The 26,325-nt window shown below is 35.6% G+C and overlaps 1 protein-coding gene across 5 annotated transcripts in view; it reads left to right on the top strand.

Moving 5' to 3' along the window:
- The window catches only part of LOC137020286 (arginyl-tRNA--protein transferase 1), a 121,549-nt gene that overhangs the window by 6,025 nt on the left and 89,199 nt on the right, over positions 1-26,325 (top strand). For 4 of the 5 annotated variants that reach the window (XM_067385580.1, XM_067385578.1, XM_067385579.1 and 1 more), the window contains exons 2-6: positions 383-446; positions 4,583-4,645; positions 4,813-4,928; positions 5,846-6,043; positions 18,937-19,145. In XM_067385580.1, the coding sequence (XP_067241681.1) occupies positions 383-446; positions 4,583-4,645; positions 4,813-4,928; positions 5,846-6,043; positions 18,937-19,145 (650 nt within the window). Of the gene's footprint in view, positions 1-382; positions 447-4,582; positions 4,646-4,812; positions 4,929-5,845; positions 6,044-18,936; positions 19,146-24,421; positions 24,551-26,325 lie in introns of all 5 variants that reach the window. The other variant, XM_067385577.1, reaches the window with a different exon arrangement.

Genomic DNA, 26,325 nt, shown 5'->3' with positions numbered 1-26,325 from the left:
TCGATATTGTGTGGTTGTAATCTTTATGTTTTTAGTCCACAAGGTAGTGATAAAGTCTCTTTAATCTGACATTCTCCTCAGTGTTTATATTGAATGCATTATAGCTCAATCATAAAGAGACATCTCAAAAACTGAGAAGATTCTCAAAGCTTTGAGAACAGATGTCCTATTCGTGTCCTTGTGTGGGAGCTTAATTCTCCATGACGTCAAAGGAAACATTTTCCCTTCCTGAACTGTGTGTCAGAGTGCTTCGCTGTCCGGGGTCCGTTTGAGGCTCAGAAGGCTCACATGTCCTCCTGTTCTCGTGATCATGCGTGTGTTTGTTTCAGAGGTTTGCCTTGATAAGTTGTATGTTTTCTAAACGTTGTTGTTCTCTCTCTAGGCATGTGGTCCCATACTATGACAGTGCAGGACTACCAAGATCTCATCGACAGAGGCTGGAGAAGGTGCTGATATGACCTCTGAACTGTTAAATTCTAATGAGTGTTTTATAATACAGTCTTTTGGCTTGACTTTACATCATGAATAGGATTTCTTGCATAATGTCTTAGCAGGAAACACCTTTACACATTAACAGGATGCAGTGTAATGAGCTTAACACAGTGACAGATTCAGGGATACTCCCCTGAGCTCAGTCTCACAGACTTCTTCAAACAGGATGAATGGCTTTTTCATTCACTTGACTTTTTTTGTTCACTTGACAGTTTCTTGTAGAAAGTGGTTCAAGTCAACATGAAACCGCTTTTTAATTGGGATATATTTGGCAAGATGTCCGATGGCCAGTCAGAAGTTGCTCTGAAATACCCATACATTCCTTCTATCCTACGACACTCTTATAGTTTAAAAAAATGTAACATCTAGTAACAACTAAGGAGTTGAAATTCAGCTACAGTTCATACTATTACAGTAACTTTTTTGGCTGTAAATAAATGTATTTGTGTTATTATAATGTAATTTGCAGTAATCTGATCACATAATGCATGTTACTTGTAATGCGTTACTTCACATAATCAGATTACTTTTTTGATGTAATGACAAATGTAATGGTTATTTTACTTATTACATCAAAAAGTAATCTGATTATGTAATGCACATTGCTTGTAATGCATGGCTTTAATCATAAAACAAAAAAACAAAAAAAAATCTGGTTATGTATTGCATGTAACGTGTAATGCACTATTTTACTCACAACATAAAAAAAGTTATCTTGTTATGTAATGCTCGTTACTTGTAATGCGTTACTTTACTTGTAAATTTAAAAAAGTAATCTGATTACATAATGCATGTTACTTGTAATGTGTTACTTTACTCATTACATCAAAAAAGTAATTTGATTACGTAGTACACATTACTTGTAATGCATTGCTTTAATCGTAACACCAAAAAAGTAATCTGGTTATGTATTGCATGCAACTTGTAACGCACTATTTTACTCGAAACGTCAAAAAAGTAATCTGGTTATGTAATGCACATTACTTGTAATGCATGGCTTTAATCATAAAACAAAAAAACAAAAAAAAATCTGGTTATGTATTGCATGTAACTTGTAATGCACTATTTTACTCACAACATAAAAAAAGTTATCTTGTTATGTAATGCTCGTTACTTGTAATGCGTTACTTTACTTGTAAATTTAAAAAAGTAATCTGATTACATAATGCATGTTACTTGTAATGTGTTACTTTACTCATTACATCAAAAAAGTAATTTGATTACGTAGTACACATTACTTGTAATGCATTGCTTTAATCGTAACACCAAAAAAGTAATCTGGTTATGTATTGCATGCAACTTGTAACGCACTATTTTACTCGAAACGTCAAAAAAGTAATCTGGTTATGTAATGCACATTACTTGTAATGCATGGCTTTAATCATAAAACAAAAAAACAAAAAAAAATCTGGTTATGTATTGCATGTAACTTGTAATGCACTATTTTACTCACAACATAAAAAAAGTTATCTTGTTATGTAATGCTCGTTACTTGTAATGCGTTACTTTACTTGTAAATTTAAAAAAGTAATCTGATTACATAATGCATGTTACTTGTAATGTGTTACTTTACTCATTACATCAAAAAAGTAATTTGATTACGTAGTACACATTACTTGTAATGCATTGCTTTAATCGTAACACCAAAAAAGTAATCTGGTTATGTATTGCATGCAACTTGTAACGCACTATTTTACTCGAAACGTCAAAAAAGTAATCTGGTTATGTAATGCACATTACTTGTAATGCATGGCTTTAATCATAAAACAAAAAAACAAAAAAAAATCTGGTTATGTATTGCATGTAACTTGTAATGCACTATTTTACTCACAACATAAAAAAAGTTATCTTGTTATGTAATGCTCGTTACTTGTAATGCGTTACTTTACTTGTAAATTTAAAAAAGTAATCTGATTACATAATGCATGTTACTTGTAATGTGTTACTTTACTCATTACATCAAAAAAGTAATTTGATTACGTAGTACACATTACTTGTAATGCATTGCTTTAATCGTAACACCAAAAAAGTAATCTGGTTATGTATTGCATGCAACTTGTAACGCACTATTTTACTCGAAACGTCAAAAAAGTAATCTGGTTATGTAATGCACATTACTTGTAATGCATGGCTTTAATCATAAAACAAAAAAACAAAAAAAATCTGGTTATGTATTGCATGTAACGTGTAACACACTACTTTACTCGAAACGTCAAAAAAGTAATCTGGTTATGTATTGCATGCAACGTGTAATGCGTTAATTTACTCGTAACATCAAAAAGTAATCTGGTTATGTTATGCATGTTACTTGTAATGCGTTACTTTACTTGTAACTTTAAAAAGTAATCTGATTACGTAATGCATGTTACTTGTAATGTGTTACTTTACTCATTACATCAAAAAAGTAATTTGATTACGTAATACACATTACTTGTAATGCATTGCTTTAATCGTAACACCAAAAAAGTAATCTGGTTATGTATTGCATGCAACTTGTAACGCACTATTTTACTCGAAACGTCAAAAAAGTAATCTGGTTATGTAATGCACATTGCTTGTAATGCATTGCTTTAATCATAAAAAAAAAAAAAAAAAATCTGGTTATGTATTGCATGTAACTTGTAACGCACTATTTTACTCACAACATAAAAAAGTTATCTTGTTATGTAATGCTCGTTACTTATAATGCGTTACTTTACTTGTACATTTAAAAAAGTAATCTGATTACATAATGCATGTTACTTGTAATGTGTTACTTTACTCATTACATCAAAAAAGTAATTTGATTACGTAGTACACATTACTTGTAATGCATTGCTTTAATCGTAACACCAAAAAAGTAATCTGGTTATGTATTGCATGCAACTTGTAACGCACTATTTTACTCGAAACGTCAAAAAAGTAATCTGGTTATGTAATGCACATTACTTGTAATGCATGGCTTTAATCATAAAACAAAAAAACAAAAAAAATCTGGTTATGTATTGCATGTAACGTGTAACACACTACTTTACTCGAAACGTCAAAAAAGTAATCTGGTTATGTATTGCATGCAACGTGTAATGCGTTACTTTACTTGTACATTTAAAAAAGTAATCTGATTACATAATGCATGTTACTTGTAATGCGTTACTTTATTTGTAACTTTAAAAAGTAATCTGATTACGTAATGCATGTTACTTGTAATGTGTTACTTTACTCATTACATCAAAAAAGTAATTTGATTACGTAATACACATTACTTATGATGCATTGCTTTAATCGTAACACCAAAAAAGTAATCTGGTTATGTATTGCATGCAACTTGTAACACACTACTTTACTCGAAACGTCAAAAAAGTTATTTGGTTTTTCAATGCTTTACTTTACTTGTAACTTAAAAAAAAATCTGAATACGTAATGCACGTAACTTGTAATGCATTACTTTTTATATAAAAAACGTAATCTGATTATGTCATGTACATTACTTGTAATGCATTGCTTTAATCGTAACATCAAAAAAGTAATCTGGTTCTGTAATTCACATTACTTGTAATGCGTTACTTCACTCATTACATCAAAAAAGTAATCTGATTACATAATGCACATTACTTGTAATGCATCTTGTAATGCTTTAATCGTAACACCAAAAAAGTAATCTGGTTATGTATTGCATGTAACGTGTAATGCGCTAATTTACTCGTAACATCAAAAAGTAATCTAGTTATGTAGTGCATGTTACTTGTAATGTGTTACTTTACTCATTACATTGAAAAAGTAATCTGATTACGTTGATGGAATCACATCTTCATGTTCTGATATCAAAGAAATGAAACATTTAACTGTATGAAGTTCTTCTCCGTCTGTGTCTATCAAGTGGATATCTGAAAATCTTATAAAAAAATGTGTAAAGTTCAGATCTTGCTTTACATGCAATGAAAACCACAGGGAGAACAATCCTGACTGAGGTTGTCACTTCATGCATGAAAGGGATAATTAATTAATTGGTTTATTGATGAATGAAAATTGTGATTTTATCACATTTATTCAATTAAATTGATCTCTCCTTTGTTTTTTCCTGGTTTTTTTGTTTGCTTGTTTGTTTGTTTAGAAGTGGCAAATATGTTTACAAGCCAATCATGAACAAGACATGCTGCCCACAGTACACCATCAGGTAAAAGCTTGCTTGTGTAAATAGGATACTCTGTGATATATTCAAATGAATATCTTATAGTTAAACTTGACTGAGTGATATTCTTAAATGTGCGTAATTTGGGAAACAAATTGTGTTTTTGGTCTTTCTTTATACGTGAATATGTTGATGGACTTACTGTTTGGCAGGTGCCATGCCTTGAACTTCCATCCGTCAAAGACTCACAAAAAGACCTTGAAGAGGGTGAACAAGTTTCTCTCCAAAGGAGAGATGCCAGTAGAGCGGTGTGATGAGGGACATGAAGGTGAGCGAGTGACACTAACTAGAGAACCGGCACTGGTGGTGATTCACAATAACTACCTGCAGTACATATTCATAATGAGACATTTTGATATATGAGAAATGCCACTTAATATTTCAAACTGTCCATTTTATAATTCACAAAAAGTTTTTATTTAAACGTCTCATTACATCACTCTTACCTTGGCAACATGATCATATCTGAATATATCCGACTCAGTATATCTCAATTTGAGTCAAGGTAAGACGTGTTGCATCCCCAAGGCAGTGTTTTCTACAGGTATAGCCTCTGTCTGTGTCTTATATCTTGTGGTCTGGTCTGATTTAATATGCCATCCCAGGAGTTTTAGAAGAACTCAAAGGTCGTCTAAAGCCCTTCTCTTCCATACTTCAGAGGACAGTGGCTATAGCTGCAGGGAAAACCCAGTCGTTTCTGTCAGGTGCGCTTTCTGTGCTGTCGGCCAGACATTAACCAGACGCCCCTCCCATCACCCAGGCATCATGTGTCATCTCTCCCATATTTCGCTATTTTCTTCTCGTTTTGTCTTTTTCTACACGTGTTTTTTGTGTTCAGTTTGTTTGTGGTGTTGGGCATGACACATTTTCTAAACTAAAATTTTGTTTGCAAGTACAAGATCCATTTCATACCTTTTAGACATTCAATTAAACACCCTTTAAATCTGTATGTTAATGCACCCAATTGTGGTTTTCTTTTCAAATGATCTGGGCTGTGTTTCCCAAATGCATTGTAAGCCTAAGCAGATCGTTGAGTCCTTTGGTGCAGATGGTTTATAATCAACTTAGGCTCACAATGCTTTTAAGAAACACTAGCTTAGATAATTTGATGGCTCCAAGTAGCAGTGTGATTGGAGTGAATCCGTTTAGTGATGATGGCCATCTTAACATGTGTTGATTCTTTAGGAGAGCCGATGGACTCTGTGCATGAAGAAGGTGTTCGACCACCTCCTGAAGATCCACTGAAAATAGACCATAGTGAAGTACAAGACATCGCCACCAGCCCAGACACAGACTCCACCAACTCCACTGCACCCACAACACCCAGAGAAGACGCAGCGCCCGCTTCAGCTGAGAAAACCTCAAGTGTTACGCCCAAACCAGGTCGGTCTCTACACTGATTTAAGTCTCAAATAACAGTGATTAGTAGCGATTGATTGTGTAAGTCAGCCAGCGATGCAGAAAACACGGACGGAATCACTGAATCCAGTCATAAAAACAGAATTTACAGCATAACATGAAATGTTTCGGAATTTCGTGTCAAATTTTTAATGAATAAATAAAAAGTAGGTTAGTACACTAAAATCAAATTGCAAAATAGACTATTATATGTGAATATTAAACCGCAAAAAGACTATTTAAATATGAATCCTGCATGTGAATGAATGGTGCAGACGCACACATGACACTCGTGGTGTTTTCAGCCTCTTCCGCCTCGCTATATGAGGACACACGTGAACTCTCAAAATCACTTCATGAGCTTTTTACAGTTTCATTTAAGAAAAACTATTGCCATATCATAAACTCGGCAGCCCGTCGCTTAAAGAAATAGTAACAGAAATATATTACTGTTGTACAGTAGAATTTAGCCATGTCTCAATTTAATAATAATACTTACATTAATTATATTATTATTATTATTAGAACTTCATTCTTTTAGTAATCACAGTTTGTCTTCCATGTTTTAATTATAACAGTAAAGCTGTTGTGCAGCACTTTGTTTGACAAAAAAGTGTTTAATTTCATATGATTAAAAGATAAATTAAATTGATGTTTTATGCCTTCATTTGATTGCCAGAACAATTAAAATACACAACACAGAATTTCTGAAAAAACAAAAACAAAACATTTAATGGAAATTTAATACATTTTGTTATTGAGCTCAATTAATTAGACATGCTGTTTGATTTATTAAAATTTAATTAAACCATTTAAAAGGAATCCAGACAACTATAAAGAGAAAACACAGAATTTGGTAAAAATAAAACAGAATTTGAGTTCATAGGGGCCTAAAAAATGTAATTTTTGTTAAAGTTTTAATAAATTGTTGTTAAATTGTATAAGTTTCATGATTTCAATTAATTAGACATGCTTTTTGATTTATTAAAATTTAATTAAACCATTAAAATGGAATCCAGGCAACTATAAACAGAAAACACAGAATCTGGTAAAAATAAAAACAGAATTTGAGGGGGGAAAAAAGTTTTCATAGGGCCCTAAAAAATGTAATTTTTGTTAAAGTTTTAATAAATTGTTGCTGAGTTGTATAAGTTTCATGATTTCAATTAAGTAGACATGCTTTTTGATTACTAAAATTTAATTTCACTATGAAAGTGGAGTCCAAAAAAAAGAAAAAAAAGAAAACAGAATCCAGAAAAATTAAAACTAAAAAATGAAATTTGGGAAAAAATAAAAAGTTGTTTGTGGTTTACTGGACAAGTTAAAAAAATATTAAATTCTACTCATAATTTCTACCCAATTAGTTTTTTTGGGTTAACTAGTAAAATGCATCTTCAATGCATAAAATTGCTCATTGCATTGACTTTTCCAGGTCTTAAATTCACATTTGTAAAGTTAGGCTTCCACATATATACATGTTTTTCAAGACCATCTGAACCCTGGTTCTTCAAAGAGAAAGCAAACAGCTGCTAACGGGGAAAATTAAACTAAAATTGTAGTTGTTTTAGCTTATTTTAATGCTTGTTTTATCTTATCTTAAATCTCTTGTGGTTGAGAACCACTGCATAAAGAGAAATTAATGTTAATAAAATCATCTGGGTCCAAAAATAAAACCAGTTCTGAATAAGATCCAGTTCACCGGACTAATAAATGACTGCTTGTCTTTAGAATAGCCAAACAAGAGATTCCGCTGAGGGTCAATAGAGGGCAGCATGTGTCCAGAAATAAATGTGCCGTCTCCCTTGGGGTGTTATTTCTTTCCACGTCATCTGTGCAAGATAGCTATTCCTGTAAGTGTCACTTCCTTTGTTAAACAATTTGATCATCTCATCCTTTAGTTAAATGTAATTGTAATAATTTTTTTTTTAGCTTTATCAGAATTATCTACTTGCTTTCCTCCAAGGGTGAAGCGCTGTGAGCCGAACCCTAAAATAAATTCCCTGTAGACTTGAGGCACAAGGACCATACATCTTTGAATATGAATTTTAGACAAATTAAAAGTCCCATACATCTACAGGCCCCTGGAATGAGCACCCCCACAGAACAGTCCGGAAATGGGAAGGATTTATAGAGGCTCCCAAAAGGAGGAGAAAACTCTCGCTCTCTGCATCTCCAAACGGAAACCACCTGGTGACAAATTTATCGCAGCTTGCTTTATGACCATCTTTACGTCTGAGTTATGTCTGTTGTTAGCGTTGACGCAGACGGAGCTAAATGACTGATTCCTCACAGGAGGTTACGCTCCGGTTATAAACAACAGAATCTGTAAATGGTTTCTCTGGGTATTTGAGCTGAATGTAGTGAAGCGAGAACATGCGAACAGGCTTAGACCTTCACTCGTAATTCATGTTAATGAGAAACTGAGAGAGAACAATTAAAATTAGATTTTTTTTTTTTTTTTTTTTTTTTTGTGACCCAGCTAAAAATCTGCAGATTTTTTTTTCACAGGATGGTTGCTAAGGTATTCTGAGCAGTTCCCTGCGAGGGCATTTTAGAGTGTTTTTAGTTGCACTGCAATACATGACAGTGTCATCTGCATAAAAGTGAAAATTTGCATCCTGAAAATCACAATCAATACATTTATGTAGATAAAAGCGGTAAATAAAAGGGGACCCAACACAGATCCTTGGGGAACACCTTTAACAATATCCAATAGTCCAGATCGTTCAGCCTGTACACATTGAGTTCTTCCACTTAAATAGTTTATAAAGCAGTAAATAACATGAGTTTGAATTTGAATTTGAATTTACTTAATTTGCGGATTTGCTTTTACATTGCCGTTCAAATGTTTGGGGTCGGGAAGTTTATATATATATATATTTCTGAATGTCTCTAATGCTCACCAAGGCTGCATTTATTGGATCAAAAACATGGTAAAAAGAAAATTGTAATATTGTGAAAAATTATTGCAATTTAAAATAACTTTTTCTTTTTTAAAAAATTTAATAATGTAATTTATTCCCTGAATTTTCAGCATCATTACTCCAATCTTCAGTGTCACATGATCCTTCAGAAATCATTCTGATATGATGATTTGAAACATTTATGATTATTATCAATGTTGAAAACAGGAAATTTGTCTTCAGGATTTATGATGAATATAAAATTCAAAAGAGCAGCATTTATTTGAAATAATTTTTTTTTTTTTTGTAACAAATGTCTTTACTGTCACTTTTCATCAGTTTAAAGCATCCTTGCTGAATAAAAGTATTCATTTGTTTTGAGAAAATAAAAAATAAAATCTTTCTGACCTAAAACTTTTGAATGGTAGTGTATCTGTAGCACAAGGGAAATGTTATATTAACCTTTTAACAGCGACTTTCTGTGTGCATATATTTAAATAAAGGGTGATTATTTTAAGTACCACGTTGTAGCTATGCATGCAAGAGTGCCGTTTTCCCCAAATCAGCACAAATGCAATGTTCATTTAACTTGTTATTGAATGAACAATGTGAGTTACATTTTACATTTACATTACTTTTGAATGGTAGTATATCTGTAGCACAAGTAATGTACAAAAATAAGAAATAAGTATGTCTAATTTGCTAATTTGATGATTTTCATACAATGAAATCTGTTTTTGAAAGCAACATGTGACTGTGTTTGCAACCCTTTTACTTCAGTTTGGTACATTTCTGAGTGAAACGGGATATTCTGTAAAATAGCATGTGGGATTGAAATTGAAAAGTGGGTGTTACATACCAGAAAAAGTGATTTGAGAGAGAGGGATTGAAAATAATGTTTTATAAGAGTAAGTGCACTGATGAATCCTGCACTGAAAGACCAGGAATGTGTGTTAAGAAAGTACATTTTGATTTCATGTCGACTAACCTTGTGTGTTTCAGTAAAGGCTGGTCCAGGTAGTAAAAGTGTTTCTCTTCCCCACGCCCCACTGTTCTTCTTTCCATATGTTTTCCTCTCATAAAGGAGTGTGCCAGCTCTAATTCACCTGGCCCTGAGTCATCCCCGCACAGCAAATATACCTTACACTGTCGCCTCAGGGAGCCCGTGTGTGTGTGTGTGTGTGTGTGTGTGTGTATATGCATCTGAAGGAATGTGTCTTTGAGTTGCTGTTACATGTACATGAGTGTGTGCAACTGTATATGTGTGTCCATGAGTCCTCAAGGAAAGGCAGTTCTGGTCTTTTTACGAACTGTTAACTGCTAGAGAGGGAGAATGTGTCTTCCGCAGGAACGGATCTGTCAGAGTTTATCTCTCCCTTTGCACACAACGGCCCGCTTGCAACATCACGTGTCTATTGCTAAACTGACCTCAGTACAATCTGCTCAGTGTTTTTATTCAACCGTGATAATATGCAGTTATTTATTTATTTAATTTAATTTAATTTTTAATCCGACTTTTTCCGTGTTGAATGCTTTAATGCAACTACCAACCTAGAAAACGTGAGAAAGGACAACACAGAAACTTTGTTTTGGTAATCCTTTCTCTGCAAGCATGTGAAAAAACGAGCCGCTCAGATTTCACTCCTCTTGTGACGTAGGAAGCGGATCTTATTAAGTAAGACAGTAAGTTGCGATTATTTTACTAGTCATGGAATGGGAAATGTTATATTAACCTGTTAACAGCGATTTTCTTTGTGCATATATTTAAATAAAGGGTGATTTCTTGTAACAAGTACAGCGTTTTCTTTACTTGTCTTACTCAGCCTGATGTAGCTATGCATGCAGTTATATGCCCTCAAAATTCAATATACGCGGGCATTTTTGCCCCGACAAGTTTTTGTCATTATATCATATGATGTAGTGGTCTTACAAATGCATTGTTCATTTAACTTGTTGATGAATGAACAATGTGAGTTACATTTTAGACACAGTATTGTCAATATTGTTTGTTTTTTTCTTTATTTGGCCAACGAAAATTTCAAATTATGAACGGCAGAACAGAGCCCTGTGCAACAGAAACGTTTTTGTTATACTGACTGAATCCGTGTTTAGAACAAATCAGTTTAATGATTAAAATTAAGACGGTCACTTGCTTCGTTCCTGAATGAATCAGTCATTTGAACAAATCGTTTGAATGAATGACTCACACACTCATTAAGACAGTGACTTGCTGCCCCCTACAGGCAGTTTAGTTTCGTATTTAAAGTACATTTTAATTAAAAAGTTAAAATTAGAAAAAATTCCATATTTAAATATAGAATTAAATTTATGTAGACAAATTGTAAATGCTGTATAAATATATTAATGCCATGGATTTTGTTGATAATGATTTAATTTGATAACAACCATAATGTATAGGATACTAGGCTAGTATTCATTTTTATTTCTTCAGGTCTTAAAAAGCCTTAAAGTCCACGTGAACCGGAGGTTGAAAATTACTTTTCTCCAGTGTAACGGTTGGAGGGGAGTGGTTTACACGTTTTCAACCCAAGCCGTCAAACTGACGTAATCGGAGAAGGAACGCCGTTCCAGACCGGAAGTAACTTTTCAGATTTTGATTAAAGATTACCACAACAAACCATTTTTTTTTTTTCTGTGTTTTAACTTGCACGGATTAATTGTTCACCACAAGACTAGTAAAATCCACAAACAAAGTAAATAAGGTCAATTTTGATTTCATGTGTACTTTAAATTTGACTTGTGCAGCAACCCTGAATGAGAAAAACTAAATAAAGTAAAAATGATTTAGACTATAGATATTCTATTGATATTGCGATATATCGATATCATGAATTCTTTTGGCCACAATAACCAAAATCTAATATCGTGTCAGCCCTAAGTGCTCGGCAAGACCGTTTTGTGCTTGAGCGCCACCAAGTTGTGTTTTACTGTAACTTCAGCAGCTCCAGGCACGTGAACAAAAGAGCCAATCTCATTGGTTGGCCAGTTTTTAACACGGCGCGTCAAACCAAAAAACATTTTTTAAAAAAGTGATGCTTTTACACATGGCGTTTTTTTCGGCGTTGGTTTGCACACTCACATTGGCACTCTTTGTTTAGTCACGAGGCGTTAAACGGTGGCGATAATCGCGCACGAGTCATCCCGGTGTGTACTGACAATCCCCATTGTGGCTGCGTGAGATTCTCCAGCTTTGTTGTTGTTGAATAACCAAAGTACGAGACGTTAAAGCTCCGCCCTCTTATGGAAAGCGGAGCTCATTTGCATTTAAAGGGACACACACAGTCATCAAATACATGATTTTTGGGTGAACTATCCCTTTAATAAGATTTTGCTTGCGTTGGTTGCCTTGTTTGCTGAAGATTATAAGTCTTTGTTTTTTTTGTAAAGCTGTTTTGGAATGAAATGTATTGTGAAAAGTGCTGTACTCATACTTTTAAGTGAGTTGAATTGCACTTGCGTCATTAACATAACACTGTCGTAACCGGCGGAAAGTGATAAAGTGACAAGTGATTAAAACTATCTCTTCCATGTTGATCCTAAGCAGCTGTATTGCTTTCAAACCAATTGTGAATTGTACTAACATGAACCCCTGTCAGCCATCTTGAGGGGTTTCCTGGTGTGTGTTTGAGGAGTGTGAAGATGAATTCATATAATGCTCTATTGTATTATAACCACACTGAGCCACACCGGCTCCGATCCGCTCAGAGTTCAGTTCAGCAGTGTAAGGAACAGAACGCAGGCTGTCTTTGACCTGGATCCGGCCCAGCATCTGCTCTCGCTCTCTCGCTCGTGTTTACTCTGGTTTGGAGGAAAGCCATTCAACATCTCCATCATCCCCGTGCCGTATTTACAACCCTGGCCGGAAACATTCCCTCCTCTAAGTCAACTGGAGGTATTAACAGGAAAAGAGGGGAGAATGAATGTTAAGAAAGAGCTAATTGTCTCAATGACTCGGAGGAAGTCACAGAGCAGCGCTCGGAGGTCCTGAAGGAGCTCCCTCGTCTCATGTGAAGCGTGTAAAGGCCAGATTTATTTGAGGAAAGTGTAAATAGTCTGTTATCAATGTGCTTTTGAAAGCTGGTCCAAATTTGCGCTTTGTATTGCGAGCGTAACTAACAAGTTGCATCCGGTTAATGCTGTGCTTCTGAAGATAAAAAAAAACGTTTAGAAGTCGTCTTAAATTAACGAAGGGAAGTAAACGCTGTTCTTGTTCATGGGTGAATCCTGTGAAACTTGTTCAGAAAATGTCCAGGTCATAATTCACCCCAATCCAAAGGGATTTTTCTTTCTTGGTATGTTTTTCTATCTATCTATCTATCTATCTATCTATCTATCTATCTATCTATCTATCTATCTATCTGTCTATCTATCTATCTATCTATCTATCTATCTATCTATCTATCTATCTATCTATCTATCTATCTATCTATCTATCTATCTATCTATCTATCTATCTATCTATCTATCTATCTATCTATCTATCTATCTATCTATCTATCTATCTATCTATCTATCTATCTATCTATCTATCTATCTATCTAATCGTTCCATCCATCCACCTATTGTTCCATCCTTCTGTTTGTATCATCCATCAATCCATCCATCCTTGTTTATATCCATCCATATGTTTGTATCCATCTTTCCATTTGTTTGTATCCATCCATCATCCATCCATCCATCCTTGTTTGTATCCATCAGTCCTTCTGTTTGCATCCATCCATTTGTATCAATCCATCCTTCTGTTTGTATCCATCATCCATCCGTTTATATCCATCCTTCTGTTTGTATCCATCCATCCATCCATCATCATCCTTGTATCTATCCTTCTGTTTCCATCCATCCATCCATCCATCCATCCATCCATCCATCCATCCATCCATCCATCCATCCATCCATCCATCCATCCATCCATCCATCCATCCATCATCATCATCATCATCATCCTTGTATCTATCCTTCTGTTTGTATCCATCCATCCATCCATCCATCCATCCATCCATCCATCCATCCATCCATCCATCCTTCCGTTTGTATCATCCATCAATCCATCCATCCTTGTTTATATCCATCCATATGTTTGTATCCATCTTTCCATTTGTTTGTATCCATCCATCATCCATCCATCCATCCTTGTTTGTATCCATCAGTCCTTCTGTTTGCATCCATCCATTTGTATCAATCCATCCTTCTGTTTGTATCCATCTTTCCATTCGTTTGTATCCATCCATCATCATCCTTGTATCTATCCTTCTGTTTCCATCCATCCATCCATCCATCCATCCATCCATCCATCCATCATCATCATCATCCTTGTATCTATCCTTCTGTTTGTATCCATCCATCCATCCATCCATCCATCCATCCATCCATCCATCCATCCATCCATCCATCCATCCATCCATCCATCCATCCATCCATCCATCCATCCATCCATCCATCCATCCATCCATCCATCCATCCATCCATCCATCCATCCATCCTTCCGTTTGTATCGTCCATCATCCATCCTTCTATTGTTCGTTCCATCCATCCATACATCCATCCATCCTTCCGTTTGTATCGTCCATCATCCATCCTTCTATTGTTCGTTCCATCCATCCATACATCCATCCATCCTTCCGTTTGTATCGTCCATCATCCGTCCGTCCGTCCATCCATCCATCCAATCAATCTCAATTCTTGATGAATAGAAAGTTCAAAAGAACAGCATTTACTTGCAATGGAAATCTTTTGTAACATTAATAACGTTTTTACCGTCACTTTTGATCAATTTAATGCATCTTTACTTAATGAAAATATTAAATCTTCCCAAAAAAATCTTGCTTGAATGATAGTGTAAATTGTAAAGTGTTCATCATTATATTGTGGCCTTGAAGATACAAATTGTCACAGTGCAACAAATCATAATAGTTTGAAAAATAGGCTTCCTTATATAATTGCTTTATTTTAATGAATTGTTATTTGATTTATACGCTCCTGACGGTTTTGTGAGATGCAGACAGGGCTCTTATCTCTCTCTCTCCCAGCGGGGTGAAGGGTTTGATGGCAGGCTGACGCTCGGCGGCTGGCACAGGGACAGGCAGGAAATGGCCCTGCTTTCCTTATTGCTCCAAACAGGATGTCGGCGTGTAAACTGTTGACATGGGACGCCGGGAGCACTCCGAGGGGCTGGCGTTGATCCAGAGAGATCGAGGGGTAGGGGGGTTGGAGAGAAAGAGAGAGGGAGTGAGCAGGTTATTGTACTGTATACACAGACACAGATTAATATACATTATCACACATAAACTGTTGTAGCAAATGGTTCTTGACCACTAGGGCAGGATGTGAACCATTTCATTTTGCAATTGCAAACACTTCTTGTGTCAAATATGTGCGTCTGTTTTCATAATTGCCTACAGCCATGTCTACAGACCAGAATAACAGCGACTTTGGCAAATGCATTGCAATCCCCAGACAAGCATCCTAAAATCAAATCAGCAAGTTTTGCACCAGCAAACACCACTTAAATTATCCTCGGAAATGTAAGTATAGCTAGAAATGCTTCAGAATATGAACACTTTTAAAGGTGATGGGGTGGTTGACGGTTGTCAGAGATAAACTGCACAGCTGGAGTGTGTGTCCGAGTGTTAGCTTATACACCATATAGCTCTCTAATGTCGTCTCAATAGTAAACGGATGGCCGACTGCCAGGGCTGCTGCCGCACACTCTCAAACAGCAACTGATGCAATGACCCTGTTCGTCCCTCTATTCCTGACCAGCCCTGCCTGTCGTTCTCAATCTGGGATTGCCACCTCCTTCGGTTTCCTTCAGGGAAAATGAACAACCGTCTTGACGCTTTCATTTAAACGTGCGAGCGGTCTGAACAATCCTCGAAAAAGCAGCGGGAGTCGACAAACAGAGCCCGTGTTGTTTTACAGCTGCGATGATGTCATGATGTCAGCGGAGCGCAAATGACTTCCATCTAAACGGGAGGATTCGGCCCTGCCTTCGCTAACTGGACGGCTCATTGGAGTGCACACATCGTTCTGGTAACTCGCTCAAAGGATCACGCACTCCTACGGTTAGCGAACGTGCCCGCAAGCCGCTTATGGAAACATGCTCTCACACCCAGCAAAATGGCTCCAAATGTGGGATGAACTCAAGACCTGTTGTTGATTATACCTCTGCAGTAGTCATCGCCCCTCTACCAGACATCACCAGCAACATGCCGCACAGTTTATGTGGTAGTCTGTAAATGGAAGCTTAGTTGTGTTTCATTGGGGATGTCGGCCCTCAGGTTTTTAGACTCCTGCTGCTGGTTTTCTTCTGCTCTTTTTGGAGAAGTCAGGTTTTCCACTGTGCTGAACTATTTATTTGACATATTTTAGACTCAGGGTGTGCCTCTGCCTGTGGGCATACATTCTTAAAAATTACATGCGCCACATGTAGCTAACCAAGTCAACATGACCTCACTTAATGTGCACAATTCATTCATGCTGATTTTTCTAAATGCAAAAAAAAAAAAAAGGAACAACTTGTAAAAACGGGTGTTGACAAGTTCTCCACCTTTAATTTGCTCTTCAGAAACATGTCACATTATACAATTAAAATGCAGTATCATGTTCATTTTAAAGGGGTGGTTGATTTATGATTTCACTTTTTTAAATTTAATTAGTCTTCAATGTTGGTTTTGATCGTAAACAACATCTGCAAAGTTACGACGCTCAAAGTTCAATGCAAAGGAGATATTTCAGAAACTTCTTCCTGAGTCTTTCCATCAGTGTCGGTTTGAACAATGTAAGGCTGAACACTTTCCTCATTTTGGCTGCGTGAGATTCTCCAGCTTTGTTGTTGTTGAGCTGTTAAAGCTCCGCCCTCTTCTGGAAAGGGGGTGGGAGCAGCAGCTCATTTGCATTTAAAGGGACACGCACACAGAAATAAATGATCTGTGGGGTATTTTGATTTGAAACTTCACAGACACATTCTGGGGACACCAGAGACTTATCTTATGGCATTATAGGTCTACTTTAAAGTGGGTCATGACATGGATTTGTTTTTTATTATTTTAATATGTTCCTTGAGGTTCACTTATAATGTTAATGAAGTTTTTTTATGCACAAAAACAAAACAAAATATATGTGGAAAAATAATTATTTTCAACCTTCATTCTGACCTTCTGTTTAAAATGATCGATTTTTTTTTTTTTTTTTTTAAGGGTCAACTCCTTTAAGGCTTGTCAGTAAACTTTTTCCGCTATAAACTCTATTGCATGTGAGTAAGTGTTTTGAAAACATTATCCATATCAAACTGTCATTTGCAGACAAATCATTATGAAATAATTTAGTTGATTTGTGATGTAGCTGCTGTCAGATTCAATATAGCTGACTTTGGAAGCTTGTTTCCACCACTAAATAATAATAATAATAAAAAAAGTAAATGTGACTTTTTATCTCACAATTCTGACTTTATATCTTGCAATTGCGAGATATTACACTGTGCCTTGTAGGGCTGGGTATTGACACAATTTTCACGATTTGATTTGATTTCTGTTCACATGCTTCGATATTGATTATTTTGGATATATATCAGATGCAATACAGGCAAATTTTCTAAAGGAAAAAAAATCTCAACTAATGCTGTAACTACACATGGGAGTCAGTTGGTACTACATTATTATAATATTGAAGGTTAAAAGTTAGCTTATTTAATCAGAATGCTCTTCTCTAGAGTTCATTTTTCTAGCTGACTGAGAAGTCACAAAATGTGATGTTATGTGACAATTTTATTGAGTCTTTCTGAGGTTGAAGCACTGATTGAGCGATTACACGAGACATGATACGGATTTCAGTAAGTTGTACTGTATATTTTAACATACCTTCAGATGTTCATGTTTATTTCGCTGTAACTGGTATTAAAGCGGAGGAGAGGATGATCACATGCTTCTCTTTAACTGAGGCGCTAAAGCGATCCGTCACGCCACATTAAACAGCGCCAAAACTGTGTTTATTTTCTGAATCTCATAATAAGCTGGACGTCATTTGAAATCTGAGACTTTGCTTCATATCAAAACTAACAGATTATTGCGATTTATTGGATGGGAGGCGCTACATATTCTGCTCATTCATCAACTGAAAACAGACTAGACTAATCGATTCTTGGGATTGAAGAATCGATATCGGTTCGTGAAAATGAGAAGCAAATAAAATCGAGAAATATTTTTTTTTTACCCAGCCCTTTTGCCTTGTTTACCAAACAGTCTGCAGTCAAATTCTCAGAACAAACATATAATCCTCTGACACAAACCATCGTTTGCCCGTGTGACATCACAGATCCTCCAAAATCCAAACGAGCCATTTATGAAGCTTGATTGAATAAATGCTTTATTTATAATGACGAGTTTTAAAACATTTTAAGCTCTGAATCTTGTAGGATGTTTTTATGGTACAACGATCAAGGCAAATTTGATGTCAAGACCCCTTTAACAAATTAAAACTTTTACTTTTATTTATTTCGTAGAATCTTGTTAACGCCAATAATATCGAGTTTTTATCAGGGATGGGTTTCTATTGGTCAGTAGTGACAAAATTGTATAGTAAACAGTCTAAAATTGTCAAAGTTTTTAAAGTTGTGCCTTACTTTGTAAAGCATCTACAATAAAACAAATTCTTCATCAATAAAGCTGCCCTTGTTGTGCTAAATTTAATTATTTAATTGTATTCATCATGGATGCATTAAATTCATAAAAAGTGATTAAAGTAAAGACAAGTTACTAAAGATACAGTTTCTATTCATCAAATGAGTTAAAAAAGACTTTTGGTTTCCTCAAAAATATGAGGCAGCACAACTGTTTTCAACATTGATAATAAATGTTTCTTGAGCAGCATATTAGAATGATTTCTGAAGACTGGAGTATAATGTTTATACTGTCATTGAGTCGCAAATATCTGCTCTCAATGTTGTCTTTTTAATTCTAGGTAATGGAGCCGACCCCAACAGGCCTCAGTGTCGGAAAGCGAAGGACATTAGGAAAGAGAGACGACTTCAAAAGGACCAACAGAAGCAGCAAGAAACCGTGTCTTCTACTCCAAATCCAGCCCCATCAAAATCTCAATCTAATCAGCCCAAATCATTGGAGGAATTCATTACGGAGTCCTTACCCAATGACCCGCTGCACCGTTTAGAGGCAAGTCATGAACTTTGCTTGTATGTAATCCTTCTTTGAGGTCAATAACTAAAACTGGCCAAAGCAAGAGAAGATGCACCAATAAAAACTGACCCTGCACCAATCTCAAAAGTGCAACTATCACACACAGTGGTTTGAGTAAATATTCCAGGCCATTCTCTTCACAAACAATCCTCTCCTGCTTTTGCTGTGATTGCTTGGGTGAAGTCAGCATGGGTAAACAGCCAGTGTTTTTGCGTTCTAAGCAAGTCTGTATGAAAGGCCATCTTATACCCCAAACGTCATTGTCCCTGGAGACGGCACTGGGCCGATTCATCCCTCAATTAGCTTGTTGACTGGATTGATTTGATTGACTTCAATATGTCATTCAATTATCTTAAGTGGATAGCAGTCAATGTCACTGTCATCTGAACAAGGTTAGTGGTTCACTTTAGAAACAATGGCCTACATCATAAAATAAAGCAAGCTCTTGTATACAAAAACCCTTTTTATCATTATAAACTTTCTCATGCAAACAAACAATTCATGCATTTATTTATTAAACAATGGAATTTGCGTGTCAGACCCTTGCATCGAAATATAAACCGCCAGAGTGTAGTTTGATGCTGGTTAAGCTTCGTCCTTGAAGTCTGTTTGTTACCACTTATCTCTCTGGCACATAATGAAAACGAATGCAATTAAAGCGGTTCGTGGAGTATCACATGTTTCCTTTTCAGACTTTATCGCTTGTGTAATGGGGGTGTTGGGGCTAATTTCTGTAAATCTCAGTTGTGGGGTCATTAAGCCCTCGGAGAGTGACCTCAGAGACACCCAGCCTAATGAGATGTTTACATACACGCGTGGAGTGTGTTTTATCACACACACTACAATCTAAGTGAAGAACTCATTGTTTGACAGGGAGAAGATTACTTTAAGAAGCCTTGGCACATTTCACCTCTAGCCTTCATGTGGGCTTTTGATGCTAAATTTGTTCAGGGTTCAAGGTTAAAAGAATAGTTTTCCCAAAAATGAACAATGTAGAGCTCTTTTCTTTCTTCTGTGACATGCAAAGGGAGATGCAAGCCATGTTTTTCTCCATACAATGAAAGTGCATTAATTTTTAAAGATGTAATATAAGATGTAATAATTTTTATAGATGTAATATAAGTCCCAAAAATGAGTCTGTGAAGTTTCAGCTCAAAATCCCCCACAGATCATTTATTATAGCTTGTCAAATTTGTCCCTATTTGGGTGTGAGCAAAAACAAAAAAATGTGTGTGTCCCTTTAAATGCAAATGAGCTGCTACTCCCCGCCCCCCTTTCCAGAAGAGGGCGGAGCTTTAACAGCTCAACAACAACAAAGCTGGAGAATCTCACGCAGCCAAAATGAGGATTATCAGTAACAACCGACTAGTATGTGCCGCAAAAATAAAATAATACTGCAAAGATGCATTAAATTTGATCAAAATTGACATTTAGACATTTATAATGTTACAAAAGATTTCTAATCCAAATAAAATATGAAGCAGCACAACTTTTTCTTTTCAACATTGATAATAATAAGAAAAGAGCAGCAAATCAGCGTATCAGAATGATTTCTGAAGGATCATGTGACATCGAAGAGTGGAGTAATGATGCTGAAAATTACAGAAATATATTGCATTTGAAAATATATTGTAAAAATGTTAGTTTTTACTGAGCATAAGATACTTTAAAAATCTTACTGTCCTCAAACTTAAATGGTAGTGAATATTTGATATATTTTAATAATGCATTGTCTGTTTACTTTAATTGCAAGTGCTTGACTGTAACCTTGATTTTTTTTTTTTTTTTTTTTTTTTATTAGTTTAAAAAACTGAGCCAAAAGACTTTGTTGAAATCATTATTGTGCTTTCACTCAGGTTAACTTCTACTGACCCCAGAAAGTTGCTTTAAAACGTACACATGCCTGTGTCTTCTCAAGATTAATGATGATTGAATATGGTTATCAACCATCTACACCTGCAGAGGGCAGTAGAGGCACATTATAACTTTTCCCCATGTTCTTTTCAAATCCCTGTTTGTGAAGCCGTTGCTTCTGCCTTCTTTCACCTCCCATATAAGATGAAATCTCGGAGCTGTTTTGACAGCGCTGCGCTCTCTTTGTCTTGGTTACTCCTCACACACTCAATCACATATCCACATCTCAGGAGAATCGCCCGGTAGATTAAAAGACTCTACTTATGTTTTTCTGAAACAAAAGTCGCAAATATCTTCATTAACTTGGCCAAGCAATAATAAGAGAGATTCATTGAGGGCCAAATAAAATAAAATCGAATCTAAATCCTCCAGTCATGCTCTTCTGGGGAATTTGTGAACCATAAGCACCTCGTCCAATGAAAATGTCTCAGTGAGAGGTCCTTTAATTAGGAACAGCTTTGCCAGTCAATTAAATGTTTTTCGGAGGATTGGATTTCGATTTTTCGCCTCAATTCTGAGGCCAGTTTGTCCTTGTGAAAACACTGATGATCCTGTTAGATGTCAAGCTCAGTTTTACTAATCAAACATAACATCTGATCCCAGACAGTTAAACGTTTTAGACTTTTACACACTTATACAGCAAGTTGAACGAGCTTTAGTCTCACTTTGTTTTCAGACTGTTACAGAATGACTGGACTAATGATTGTGACCTGCATTTTGTAAATGCATAGGTTTATTTTAATTATTCACCTTCATGTCGGTCCAATCCCATGTGAGAATCAGTTATGTTTGGATGCATCGGCCACCATATCGGTATCGGCTGATATGTTCGTTTTTAATGTCATTATCGGCTCGATAAAATAATTTGGCCGATATATTAAAGCCGATAAATAATGGATTATCTCCTTCAGATGTGCACTGTTCACCATGATGGTTTTGCATTGAAAATGATTTTTAATCATATTTTAAGCAAAGGAAAATACAGTAAGTGCAACTTGTCTGTCATATAATCTACATAATATTATGATGAGAACTTTATAATTGTGTGTTTGGGACATGGCTTTTAATGGTGAGATTTTTGTTTTTGTATTCAGGCTCTCAAAAATTCTATAAAAATTTAGATTTATTGGCCGATATATCGGTTATCGGCTTTCAAATATAAACAATTATCGGTTATCGGTATTGGCCAAATTTTTCATATCGGTGCATCCCTAATGTTTGGTATTATTAACCTGATTCTTGACATGCCAAATTTAAACGTGCTACTTTAAATAACACATTCTATATATATTAAATAACCCATTATATGTATAAACATATAGCTACTTTTTAAATAACCTAAAGTATTATTATTATTATTATAGCTTTTCATAATTTCCTGTGTTTGACTGTGGTTGCTAATGTGATATAATGAAAGCCAGTTCAACTGTGCCTAGAAATTCAGGACGTTTCCTTTGTAACCGTATACAAGGAGACACTTTGAGACTGATTCACTGCAGGTCTGTGTTTAATCATTAGTGCAGGAAGTCATGTGTTCTCGTCTTCTCTATAGTGTGCCTCACATGGAGGACCAGGAAGTGGTTCTTTATCAATGAACAGGTTTCTGGACACATTAACGTTCTTCTAAAATCTCTTGAGAATAAACACTGCATTATATACACTTTATTTCTCTAAATTATATTATTGGGTTAATCTCATGAAGCCTGTCAAGGTCATATTTTGGGTCATATATCATTGCAGGTTCATAATTTGTTAATGTAAAGCCTGGATATGTTTTCATGAGAGACACCCTTTCACAGACACATAATCTGTAATGTTTTCTTGCTGAACTCATGCTGAATATCACCCAAACAATCAAAGGCTGTACTCTGATGAATATGTGTCTCTGTCGTGTGTTTCTTCTTCATAAATGTTTTCTTCATTTGTTGGGGTGTAAGTATAAGGACTACTGATTTGCAGGTGTATGAGTGAATCTCATTAAAATTATATGTGTGTGTGTATATATTAGAAATGCACCGATATATCGGCTAATAATTGAAATCAGCTCATTTTCACACTTGTGATAATTTAAAAACAGCCAATAGTGGGGTCGATATCTCCTGTCAATCAAAAGAGGGCAGGAAAATGCACTGAATTTGGGATTTGTGTAAAGAAAATGCTAAGAAACCAATTTGATTTTCCATATTAATTGTAATTATATGAATTAATAACATTCAGAAAGTTAAGAAATATTAATTTAATCTTCAGAATTTAGTTAATGTGTGTTATTAATTTGAGTAATGTGTTTGTTTATAGCTGATAGCAGTTACTCTGAAACAAGTTCATGAAATGGAGAGAATAAAGTTTTTATTTGCATTTCTTTCAAAATATAATAATTAAAAATAAAAGAATTAATTATAATGAAATTATCATTCATTTAAAAGAAGTTATAAAAGGCAGAACCCCCAAACTATCGGTATCGGCAGATGGAGAAATTTAGTATCGGTGCATCTCTTTATATATATATATATATATATATATATATATATATATAATTTTTTTTTTTTTTACTAATTTTCATCAGATTTCCATGACTGTAATAATTATTTTTCAATTAATGTGAAATTATTATTTATTTTTTAATCTTAAAATGTATAAAGCAGCACTGATTTATAAATTTATGGTAACACTTTATTTGAGGGTCTTTTAACTGGTTGCTTATTAGCATGCATTTTACTAGAATATTGGCTATTAATTAGTACTTATTAAGCTCATATTAATGCCTTATTCTGCATGACCATATTCTACATTCATAATCCTACCCAATACCTGAACTTAACTACTTTACTAACTATTAATAAGCAGTAAATTAGGAGTTTATTAAGTGAAAATGTCATAGTTAATAGTTTATATTGTGTTCCCTATTCTAAAGTGTTACCGCATTTTTTTTATACAGTGTTTTTTGTTACATAAATAATGCATTTTTTGTCTTGTGACAATGAGATTTGGGTGTCAACTTTCTTAAATAATGTCATAAAAATTGTCACAATGCAAAAATATTTAAATTACAAATGTACAAATTAGCTTTATTTTCTTTAATGCCAAATATGATTTCATATTTCATGTTTTTTTTTTCCCGTTTTTTGTAATTATGGGCCGAACATGTTCTTGATCCGTTTCATGAGATTCTGAGAACTGCATGTACACCTTTTTTATTCTGTTTCCATTCCAAATCATAAGATGTTCCATGCTCACCGTTCTCCTACAGTGCTGTACTATTAACTTTTTCTTGGCTTGTTTCTTGGAAAGAATCTGTCATTTTTCTGTTTAATCCTCTGATGCTCATCCTCATGTTGAAGGTGAGGCTAGTGCGCTCCAGCCCTCCCAGTCCACAGTTCAAAGCTTCGTTTGACGCCTCGTACCAAGTGTACAAACTCTACCAGATGGCCATTCACAAGGACCCGCCTGACAAACCGACTGAGAGCCAGGTCAGGGGATCCAGAGCTGAGGGGCTTTCTCTTAACCATTGAGCACATTTGACATGGCCATCTTTAAACCAAATAATACTTTGAGGATTTGTGTATATAAGAAATTCAACAAGAAAAGGGGAATGCATGTGACAAGGAAACGGTCCAAGATGAGTGAAAATGCAAAAGAGCATGAGGTAGAAATCATTTTCACTTGGAAGCAAAACAAATCACAGTGCACTGACATTAATGAGCAGTGTTTTAAAACAGCAGTGAGGAGGAGGAAGCCGAAAGCAAGCAAGACAGGAAATGGATGTAAGCCATGGAAACAGTATGAATGCAGTCCTGAAAGAGGGCGAAAGAGAGAAATTGCAAGGAAATGAGAAAAACGCTCTTATGTGGGCAGTGTTTCTACAGGTGCCCGTGTAAAATGAGGAGATGTTTGGGTTTTACCTCCTCTTTCCTCTTCTCAAGCCAAACCAACTGCCATTTTAGTCCAGCATCTTCTTGTAGGTAGTGCACCTTAATTGAATCTTCTGTTTGTTGGCTTTTGCTTATGATATGCCTGTGTAATTTTCATTTTTTTTTGCTCTTACGACTATGTGGCATTTTAGCACTGTTTATGTAAGTGGAAGGAAGATAGGAAGTGGGAATGAGATTGGGAAATCCCTCACATGAGCTCCACAGCTTAATGCTCTGATTGTTCTACAAATTTCTGAGTACATTTTTTGAAAAATGTGAGAAATTACAATCCATTTCTGTCATCGTCAGCATTTCCTGTAGCAGCGCTGAAGCTGAACGCTACGGCTCATATTTGAGCATATTTAGCAGCTTGTCTGAATGTAATGTGATGAAAGAGTGGGCAGTGTGTACGTTGCTACTTTCATGTTGTGGCAAACATATTTTTCAATTGATGCCTGACTCCTGAATGGCTCTTTTGAACTGAATCGTTTGGAAACAGGTTTGTGTCGCTCAAATTCAACCAGGATCTCATCTAGATTTGGGACTGGAACACGCGTTAAAAAGAGAGAAAAAATTTGCTTACTTGAACAGCTTTTAGTCAGTAATTTCACTTGATTAGAGGACATGTAGAAAGCTGCGCATGGGACTTTTTATTTTGAGTTGGAGTTTGAGTTGAGTTCAATCTTTGGCTTTTCTACTTCTGTGCTTATTGACATCTCCAAGTTCTTGAATTGGTTGTGAATGCCTTGTTTATGTCATGGTATTCATGCATTACTGCTTAATTGTGCCTCAGACTGCTGATTTTGTTTGGCTTAACACATTGGAAGAGGTAGAACCAGCTTAGATTGGGCTTTGTTTTGTTGTCAAGGAACCACTACTTATCCCACAGCCCCTTCAACATGAACTGTAATTCTTCAAGTTCATTGATAGTTTAGGGAATGTGATTTTAGACTTTGAGCAGAGCTTCACGGCCTCAGTGCACCAGCCTCACCATCAGCCCCCCTTCCCTACATTTACCCTCAAACTCTGAGTTTTAATCAATAATGCACATTCCCTTTCCTGTCTTACTCAACACAGAAACTCCAGTTTTTTTGCCAGTTTCAGCCTGACGCAGTTATCATTTTCACGTCCAATGCCACGTTGTTTAAATAGCAAATGCCCATCTGTTCACCCATGGTCTGAAAAGGAGGTGTGTTCAGGTGCATTGTTGGCGTATTGCTATTTTGAGACAACTGAAAATGACTGCGTCATTGACCAACTGAAACCTGCTTTAAAGTCAATAAGTCACAGTATTTTTGTTGTTATTTAAAGAGCGCGTTAGTAATATGCGTGCT

Source organism: Chanodichthys erythropterus, chromosome 5, assembly GCF_024489055.1.
Source record: "Chanodichthys erythropterus isolate Z2021 chromosome 5, ASM2448905v1, whole genome shotgun sequence".
In the NCBI taxonomy this organism is placed as follows: domain Eukaryota; kingdom Metazoa; phylum Chordata; class Actinopteri; order Cypriniformes; family Xenocyprididae; genus Chanodichthys; species Chanodichthys erythropterus.
This window is presented reverse-complemented; position numbering and strand designations above follow the sequence as displayed.